This window comes from Pinus tabuliformis, chromosome 2_2, assembly GCF_031772625.1.
Source record: "Pinus tabuliformis cultivar Carrire ecotype Pingquan chromosome 2_2, CPIR1, whole genome shotgun sequence".
NCBI lineage: Eukaryota > Viridiplantae > Streptophyta > Pinopsida > Pinales > Pinaceae > Pinus > Pinus tabuliformis.
In genome coordinates, this window is record NC_142300.1 from 1,091,194,844 (window position 1) to 1,091,205,419 (window position 10,576).

Genomic DNA, 10,576 nt, shown 5'->3' on the forward strand with positions numbered 1-10,576 from the left:
AAGGGCATATGATTATGTTTCATTCATCCTGAGCTAACACATGAACTAAAACAATTGAAATCCCAACACGAACGAATCATTGCAATCCTGATGGCGGCATCATTAAAAAGATTATTGAATATTATACATTAGCTAACACGAATTTTAGGAACCAAAGAAGTGGCGGATAGAACGAAATAACGCTCTAGTCAACATATATTTATTATATTTCTGTTGGGCTTGTGCACGAACGAATAGAGACGTTCCAATCGAAAAGCCATTCGGTTCAAATTGAAATATAAAGTCCACGAAATCTTCTATCCATTTGAAAAATAAAATTTGGGAATTCTTCCAACGGATTACCAAGTTTGGGACAATGCTTCGAAAGTGACGCCCACTCAATGATTTTACCAGTCTGGACTCCTTGAAAAACGAGTCATCAACCGTTGGATAAAGTAAACCGTTGTATTATCGCTTTTAAATTGCGGGGCACGCTGTTTTTGTTCATCAACAGCCGTCTCTGTCCCCACACGCCGTTTCTTTTGCAGGGTCCAGGCATCCTTAAATACATCATCTCTTCCTTCGCAAAGCATTAAGGCCGCAGGGTGCTCCTCCGGTGTTCAGCTTTACTAAGTTAGAGTTGAATGCTGGCGAATTCTTCTTATTAATTAAGCATCTTATCTCTAGTATAGATTGATAATTGGTATTTTTCCATCTCCGATTTAAGCTCCGTTTGGTGAGTAGTTATAGTTTGTAGAGCAGCGTTAGTGTTATAATCATAATGGAAGTGGTGAAGTCCCTGGTAGGGTTTCTCCTTCTGCTGAATTTCTGCTTATTTGTGATTGTGGGTGCTATTGCCGGATGGGCTCTTAACAACGCCATCGACCACACTTACTCTACTGGTACCTAATACTTGTATGCGTAATATGTTTTTGTGCTTTATACCATGGAGTGTTTTGCTGATTAATTCTATGGCTAACTTGCAGGTCCCGGAACTGCTCTTCCTTTGGGCTTTTCTGCAGTGTATTTTCCAATGGGGAATGAAGCCACAGGATTCATGGTTATTTTTGCTTTGATAGCTGCAGTTGTAGGAGCTGCTTCATGCCTTTCAGGACTCCATCATCTCCGGGTTTGGACTGCCCAGAGCTTGGCTTCCAGTGCTGCATCCTCCATGACAGCTTGGGCCCTCACACTACTAGCCATGGGGTAAATCTATATATATATAGATGAGTCAATAAGAATTATGGTACCCAATTCATCCATGAAATGGGGACGAGTTAATTAATTTTCTTTGACAAAACTGCAGGTTGGCATGCAAAGAGATCCATATAGGCGGCCGAAACACAAAGCTGGTATGTAATACTCATATGCTATTACATTCATACGGTCACTAATCTCCTCATTCCTTTAATTATGTTTTAGCGTTTGCGGTTGTTGTTAACATTTGGTAACTTTGCATGTGTGTGCAGATAACGTTGGAATCATTCCTTATTATTGTGTGTGGAACAAAGCTCTTCTCCATCTTACTCGTTCATGGTGGATTCTTCGGAGGGAATTATTGTTGTTACGAAGACACCTACATCGCCACAACTACAACTAGAGCCGAGCCTCAGAAAGGAAGCACAGCTGTGACTTCTTCCGTTTAACAGCTGTTCTCTTGTAATCTATCATGATTTCATGAATGGCTTTTGTGGTTAGTGACTAGAAAATTAATGCTTAGGAGAGAAAATCAAGTCTGGACTTGAGAGGAACTGTGTAATTATTTTGTGCAAACTGCAGGTTTAACGAGTTGGATCCAGTTTGTGTATGAGTTGCAGTTTTGTAATATGTAAATCGTTGTTTCTTAATATGGAAATATATGTTTCTCTTCAACTAAAATCTTTCATACTTTCAAAGTTTATCTTAATTAATTTGTACTCCCCCACCTCAGTTCTTCGTGAATAGACCATGGGTTAAATTTTCATTCAAATCATTCCGTAGATACATGTGCTCGTATGAGATTACGCTGGAAATTAAAATCAAAATCAGCCCAACTTATTATATATATACTACAATTACAATATCCAAATAATAGAACCGTTGCTGTCTTCAAATATCTTTTGCGAAGGATTAACATTTTTCATAGTATTTCCGTGCGTTGCTGTGGGGTTGAATTTTTATTTGGGTAAATTTGGTTAAAATAAGCTAATTATTGTTTTACGAGGAATTTTGTTAAAGTTATTGAGTCTCATTAAAGTGAGTTAATTTATAGTTTAATTTATAATGTGTAATTGCATGTCAAGTTATTTTAGGTAAGTTAGTAATTGGAAAAGGTGAAATATTTTTCACCTTGTAATTATTAAATTTTATCTAATCAATAGAAAAATGACAGGTCATGTATTTTGAGTGCTCATGTATTTTGAGTGTATTTATGTTTGAGTTTTTGGGTTTCCAACAAATTGATATCAAAACTAAAAAAAACACAGGATACTAGGTGCCTGAAGAGCCCGTAAAAAGAAGGCCAAAAAAACCAGCATTTTTTTTTTCTTTAAATTAGGTTGCAAATTTATTAGTAAAAAAACCGCACAGTTTATTATTGATCGGGGGATTGCGAAGGAGAATTTTACGCGGTGTGCCCGTGTGCATCAACGGTAGTTGACCGTCGAGCCGAGCCGTGACTCAAAACATCTCTCAACGCAAGTTGTTTTTTGATATTGGAAGGTCTCGTGTGGATTTCTCATAAAGATTTTAAAAGGTTAAAGGATGTTTTAAAGTGGCACATTAATGATTACGTTGCTTTTTCGTGTGGGTTTTCCATAAAGATATTAAAAGGTTAAAGGATTTCTCATAAAGATAAAAGATTGATTATGTGATTTTGTCGAAGATTATCTAAACAATGTTATGGATCACAGAAGTCTAAATTCCTTAATAAAGGTTAAAGGATGTTCTAAAGTGACACATTAATGATTACGTGGTTTTTTCATAGGATGAGGATTATCATATGATTTTTTCAAAGAGTGATTATAAAGAGTGTGTTTTTTATATAAAGACATTTTTTATATATAAAAATATATATATATATATTAAAAATAATAAAGGGTTTTACTAAAAAGGGGTTTTTTATAAAAAAAATTATTATAAAGTATTTTTTATAAAATTAGATTTTGTAAAGTTTAAAAATAAAATAAAATTCGAGTTTCTAAAAAGAGATGACTTTCTCAAATTTCCAATCAGAGTTTCCACTATTTATATGGAAAGATTATGATGTGTGGGTCATTAAGATAACACTTTGCAAATTCATGATGTTTGAGATTATGTCAAGTTTTGGTTTTCAAAACTTAAGAATAAAGTAGAAGAATGAGCTCTCACTAATACAGAGAGGGAACAATGGAAGAAGGACAAAAAAATAATGCACAAGCGTTGCAGCTTATCCAATAGGGAGTGGATCGAGCAGTGTTTCAGAAGATTATGATCACGTCTTCAGCAAAGGAAGCGTGTGATACTTTGGCGACAAACTATAAAGGTATGGCCAAAGTCAATATTGTTAAGTTGCAAAATACTAGAAGAGATTTTGAAAGTCTGCAAATGAAGGAGATAGGGGACATTGATTCTTTCATGGATCGGGTCATAACTGTCGTAAATCAGTTAAAGATTTATGGTGAAGAAATTAAAGATCAAACAGTGGTTGAGAAGGTCTTTAGATTTTTTTCTACCAAATTTGATGTTGTGGTAGCAGACATACAAGAAGCCAAGTATTTGACATCATTAACAATTGATGAGATGATGGGATCACTTCTATCGCATGAGGCAAGGATAGACAGAAATATGGATTCCACTTTAGAGACTGCTTTCAAAAGTCATGTTTCTATTTCAAAAGACAAAGATGGAGGCAGAAGTAGATCGAGAGGCAGAGGACGAGGCTGAAGATATGGTGGTTAGAGAGATGATCAAGGAGAGCATGAATATGAAAGTGGAAGCAACTACAAAAGCTAAATGATCAAGAATGGATTTTGCAGAAGAAACATTGATAGCTACATGATCAAGAATGGATTTTGCAGAATTGATAGCTACATGATCAAGAATGGATTTTGCAGAAGAAACATTGGGTCTACCTTGTACACAAAGGTAAATGAGCATGGACAGATTTTGATTATTTGCTTATAAAATGATGACATGATTCTTACAAGTGTTTTGAGTTAGATGAATTTAAGGCATCCGTGATGAAATAATTTGAGATAATAGATCTTGGTCTCATGAAATATTTTCTTGGCATAGAAAGTGAGCAATCTGAAAAATGAAATTTTATTTGTCAAAATAAATATTCCAAAGATTTGTTGAAAAGATTCAGGATGGAAAATTGCAAACCTGTCCCTACACCAGTTACAATAGGTACAGAGTTAAGCAAGGATGATGAAGGATCAGATGTCAATCCAACTCTATTCAAAGATAAAAATCAGACTTGAATTGAAAAATAAGGAGTTACAGCTCACAGGTGAGTACTGCACCTGGAGACTGTACTCAAACAAAGAGAACTCTCTCCGTACACTCTACTACATCAAATGAACAATTACATCATTAAGTACATTACTAGAGATCAGGAAGTTGCAAACAAACTCCTAAACTCTAGGAACAAATCCTAAACTAAGGAGATACATTACAACTTGTGTAACCATTTCTCCATTAATACAAAATAATATTAATTATTTTCAACTCCGCCCCTTAATGGAGAAAGGATTATCCTAAACTCCTAACATCCCTCTAAACAATTCAAACTTTACACGCCCAAGAGGCTTAGTAAAAATATCAGCCATGTTATCAGCCATGCTATGACCCCGGATCCAATGCTGAATGCGTAACCAGTGATAGATCTTCGATCATCCAAGTTACCTGCCCAATCGGAATCTCAAAAACCTGCTAGAATAACATCAGAAGTGTCAGTGTACAAAATGGCATAATTACTAGTACCACTAAGATACCTCAACACACTTTTTGTTGTGACCTAGTGACTTTCGAGTGGTTTTGACATGAACTGGCTCAACACATTAACAGAATATGCCAAATCTGGTCTAGTTGTAGTCAGATATATCAAACTGCCAACTAGCTGTTTGTACATGGTAGCATCCACCTCTTTAGTACCGTTGTCACTGCTCAACTTTAAGTTCTATTGTAATGGTGTTGCTGCTAATCTGCACTGCTCCATTCTGAACCTTTCCAACAAGCTTCTGGCATACTTCCCTTGCGTAAGAAAGGTTTGTCCAAGAAGTATGTTGCGATAAAAATCAGATTTACTTGCTTCCTCATATTACAGGTTCTACAATGTTTAAAAACTTTGACATTAATGCATAGTCTTTCAATTTAGAAGATAATCGAGTCTTCCTACCTGATCTCCTTGGTAGGGGACTTACCTCAATTCTGTCTATTTCAGCCTTTTCTGGGCTTGCATCTTCATTGATTACATTGTTTGTTACTTCTTCTTCTTGTTTATGCTCCTGCTCTTCATCTTCCTCATTGTTTTCTTCCATTAGCAATGGAATGTCCCAATCACTGTTAGAGTCATCCTTTCCTTCTTCAACCTGTTCTAGTTCTAACATTGTAAATTCCCCAGGATTCCCAAGATTGAAAGGACCAACATGTTCGCCCTCCATAAGTCGCATAAGGCTTTCAACCAGATCAGAAACGAACTGGAAGCTCCGTCTCTGTTCGCCATTTCCATAGACTGTCAAAGGCTCCTTGCGCAAAGCCTGAGCAACAAAATTACTTGCAACCCGACCATCATCACGGCACATTCGCGGACCGTATGTATTGAAAATTCGAGCAATCCGAACCTCAACATTTGCCCCAACACGCTTGGCAAGTTTGGATATGTTCAAGATTCCCACATCATTAGTTTTGATAGTTTTCACAGAATTGTGTTTGTAATGCACAGGGGAAGCAGGGCAAGCCAAATGGTAGATCTGATCAATCTCCAACAATAAGGGTTCCACAACATCATGCCTTATCCGTTCAAACCTCGGATTGCCAAAATGATGCAAAACATTCTCCTTCCTTCCTGTGAAGAAATTGTCGACAACAATAACACTGTCGCCTCTTGCCATGAGCCTGTCAAGTAGATGACTTCCAACAAAGCTAGCTCCACCCGTCACGACAACTCCCAGGGACTTTCTCTTCAAACCTAGGGGCACTTTAGTCCCCGAATTCACCATCGAACCCGAATGATACTGAGAAAACCGAGAAACAGGAGTCTCATAAACAACCCGATGGGGTTTTTCGGGCACAAACCTTCCATTTTCATTAACATTAGAAGCCAAAAGACCAGGCTAAAGGATAAAGAAATTCGATGCGATGGCGATTCCTATCAAAATAAACAACAGCCACTCCTCCTTGAGAAAATAATCTACTGGCCTGATAATAAACCACATCTTTTCTGGCTTAAGATAGTACTCATCACTGTTATTCATATTGAACTCATAAAATTTCTGATCCTCTGATGAATAAGTCTTCAATGAGCACCACCGCGCAAATCTGATCTGCTGCCACCGAACAGATCAGGAACCCCAATGCACCACCACCGGGCAAGTCCGATCTGCTGCCACAGAACAGATCAGGAACTCCAATGCACCACCACCAGGCAAGTCCGATCTACTGCCACCGAACAGATCAGGAACTCCAATGCGCCACCACCGGCAAGTCCGATCTGCTGCCACCGAGTAGATCAGGAACTCCAATGCGCCACCACCGGGCAAGTCCGATCTGCTGCCACCGAGTAGATCAGGAACTCCAATGCACCACCACCGAGCAAGTCCGATCTGCTGCCACCGAGTAGATCACGAACTCTAATGTGCCACCACTAGGAAAATCCGATCTGCTACCACCGAGTAGATCAGAAACTCTAATGCGCCACCACCGAGCAAAGTCGATCTGTAAAAAATTGCAGATTTTCCAAAGAGAAAGAGGCTGGCGCTTCTCGACAGCGAAATACCCGCGCCGAAAACAAAATCGACGCGTCTTACGAAATTGGCGTGATTAATCCTTTATTTTCCGCGCCAATAGCACTTTCTGGCACGCTGGCGCTCTTATCACCCTCAAAACTGCGCCAAGTGGCGCGTCTGTTCCTTAATAAACCGCGCCAGCTGCTGCTTCTGCTCAAAAAATGGTGCGACTGTTCGCGAAGATTCCGCACCAACCCTTTCTTGCGCTCAGAGATGATCAGTCATCTGAGACCTATGCTTCAGGTGTTACTGCAGTCCACCTGATTCTACGAATGCTTCTGTACACTCCACCGCCACTACAGTTCTGTAATCAATGATGCATCCTAAAAAAAAAAATAAGGCTATCCCTACTCTGTGCTCTGATACCAAGATAAAAATCATACTTGAATTGAAAAAGAAGGAGTTATAGCTCACAGGTGAGTACTGCACCTGGAGACTGTACTCAAACAAAGAGAACTCTCTCCGTACACTCTACTACATCAAATGAGCAATTACATCATTAAGTACATTACTAGAGATCAGGAAGTTGCAAACAAACTCCTAAAATCTAGGAACAAATCCTAAACTAAGGAGATACGTTACAACTTTTGTAACCATTTCTCCATTAATACAAAATAATATTAATTATTTTCAACTTTCAAAAGATTGGTTGATAGCCTCATGTATCTCACAACTACAAAACCATATATTATGCAAGGAGTGAGTTTGATTTCCACATTTATGGAGACTCCAAAATGCACACATTGGAGTGCAGGAAAATGAATTTTGAGATACATAGAAGGAACTAGAGATTGTGGCATAATGTATTCTGGTTTTGTGTTCCATCTTGGTTCAGGTGTGATTTCATGGGCATCTAAGAAGCAACCCATTGTGTTACTTTCGTCAGGGGAAGAAAAATATGTAGCAACAATATCAATAGCATGTCAAGCAGTTTGATTAAGAAGAGTATTTGATGGACTCAAGGATCAACAACAATTTACTGTGACAACACCTCAGTGATTTCACTATCCAAGGATAGTGTGTTTCATCAAAAAAAAGCAAGGATATTGATACTAGATATCACTTTATTAGAGAACTTGTGAGAAATGGAGAAAAAGCAAATGAAGATTTAAGTTGCTACAGATGGGGTTGTAATATGTTATAGTAACAACCAAATATGAAATGAAAATTACTTAACCTAGTGAAACACAAAAAGAAGGAAGAAGGAAAAATATACTATGCCTATGCTTGGTTGGTCTAGCGAGGCTCATCATAGGGGCCTTATACCATATTAAAACAAATATTTAATTCTAGTCAAACTCTTCGCACCCAAGGATGGAATTTTTAAAATGCAAGAATCAATGTTGGAAATTTATAATGAGAACATACAAGATATCGCCAATTCTCGAACCTATTCCCATGATGCTGAGAAGCAAGATGTGATGAAACATGATGTGTAATTTTTTTTCTCAAATTAAATTAAATTCGTGCCACATGGCTCCCGGCAAATGATGTAAACAAGATGTGTAATTCCTTTCTTTTCTTTTTCTCAAATTAAATGTCCCCATCCACCAATTTCAATTCTAATAAGTTCATATTCTAATTAGATGTGGAAATTAATATATAAGAAAATTTTATTTAGCAAAATGGTCCATTTTAGAATAAGATGTGTAATTATTATGATGTAAACAAGATGTGTAATTTTTTTTCTTTCTCAAATTAAATTTTCCCAACCACCATAAGAAAATTTTATTTAGCAAAATGGTCCATTTTAGAATAAGATGTGTAATTATTATGATGTAAACCAGATGTGTAATTCCTTTCCTTTTTTTCTCAAATTAAATTTCCCCGCCCACCAATTTCCTAGGGATTTGAGATTATTCCAATTCTAATAAGTCCATATTGTAATTAGATGTGGAAATTAATATATAAGCAAATTTTATTTACCAAAATGGTCCATTTTAGAATAAGATGTGTAATTATTTTTTCTTCTCATGTTTAAGTTGACCCATAACTTTTTTATACATGGTTACTTGGTAAGGCATTCTTGACTTTGGAATAGTTTTTTTGTTATATTTATAAAATGTTGGCTATATCAACCACATTAACATTTCTAATGTTGTTGTATTAATTATATTTAATGGTCTCAATACATTTGAATAAGAAAATGAAAAACAGCATATCTTGACAAGTGTGAAAGATTTTAAAAAAACACCCATTTAAAACCAAAACCCAAAATAGACCATAAACAATATTTATAAGACAATCCAAAAATTAAAATTTAAAACCAAAACCAAAAATAGCCAATAAACAATACTTTATAGGATATAATCCAAAAAAAAAATATGCTAATGCACAAAAGAGGTGAACTTAACAAAAAATTTGTAATAACATAAATAAAAAAATTGAAAATACTCAGAAGGCAGCACAAGGAGAGTGATAAGATGGTCCAATGTCTTTTTGATTAGTGTTCGTAAATTCTAAAGCTAAAAATATATGATATTCCAAGCTCACTATAACAAAATACATATTTAGCCAAAGTTCCCAAAACTAATGAAATGATACATTGATGAAAATAATATTAATTTCATAATAAGCATATATCAACCATATAAACAACCTCATTAATAAAAAAATACAAAATTTCAAATTTTAAAATATGAAATCCAACTATGCATAAAAACAAAAGTTAAAAAGGAAAATATGTTAATTGTGTCGACCCATTTCCACTGCACTACTCTTAAATAAATACTCTGCGGAAGATTTAATGTTTGTGAAAGAACAGATTTAATGTTACATCTAGCAATCCACTTTAGGTAAAATTTAAATGAACTAATAACTTGAAACTGTAGTGAAATTTATAATTTTAATAATGGTCAAATCATGGTTGAACATATCTTTTGGAACAATTTTATAAAAATCACTTAATCCGGTTAATTATTTTTATTAATTGACTTACCAGAGCTTTTAATGATTTAAAAATTTTCTTATCAGATTCAGAAAGTTTTGAAGCTTTGTTATTAATTGTTTGTTTGAGTGCCGTCTCCATGATACACATGTAGAATGAATCTGGATCATTATATTTTCTTAATATAATTTATCATGATTTTCTCTCTGAAAAAAAAAATTAATAAGCATATTTCAACCATATAAACAACCTCATTAAAAAATCAGGAGGAAAAAAAAAATTGAAATCCAACCGTGCATAAAGACAAAATTTAAAAAGGAAAATAAGTTTAAATAAATACTCCGCGGAAGATTTAACGTTTGTGAAAGAACAAATTTAAAGCATATCAATTGCTTACGCCAAATTGCATCTACCAATCCACTCCAGGTAAAATTTAAATGAATTCATAACTTGAAATGGTAGGGAAATTTCTAACTTTAATAATGGCCAAATCAGGGTTTAATGTATCTTCGGGAAGAATTTTATAAAAATCACCTAATATGGTTAATTATTTTTATCATTTGATCTGGTTTATTATTTTTATTATTTGACTTGTCATGGCTTCCACCAAAAATTTATCACTTGATCTGATTCATAAGTTTAATTAATGGCTTTCACCGAGAATTTACCACTAGATCTGGTTCTTAAGTTTTATTAATGGTTTCCACCCAGAATTTACCATTTGATCTCGTTCATTATTTTT

General features: G+C 35.5%; 1 protein-coding gene across 1 annotated transcript; it reads left to right on the forward strand.

The window, feature by feature from the left end:
* The first annotated feature begins 573 nt into the window (after nt 1-573).
* LOC149197193 (membrane protein PM19L-like) lies at nt 574-1,857 on the forward strand. The gene is made up of 4 exons (XM_089403876.1): nt 574-881; nt 966-1,185; nt 1,286-1,331; nt 1,449-1,857. Exons 1-4 carry the CDS (start codon nt 761-763, stop codon nt 1,623-1,625), a joined length of 564 nt encoding a protein of 187 aa, XP_089260002.1. The 5' UTR covers nt 574-760; the 3' UTR covers nt 1,626-1,857.
* The last annotated feature ends 8,719 nt before the right edge of the window (nt 1,858-10,576 follow it).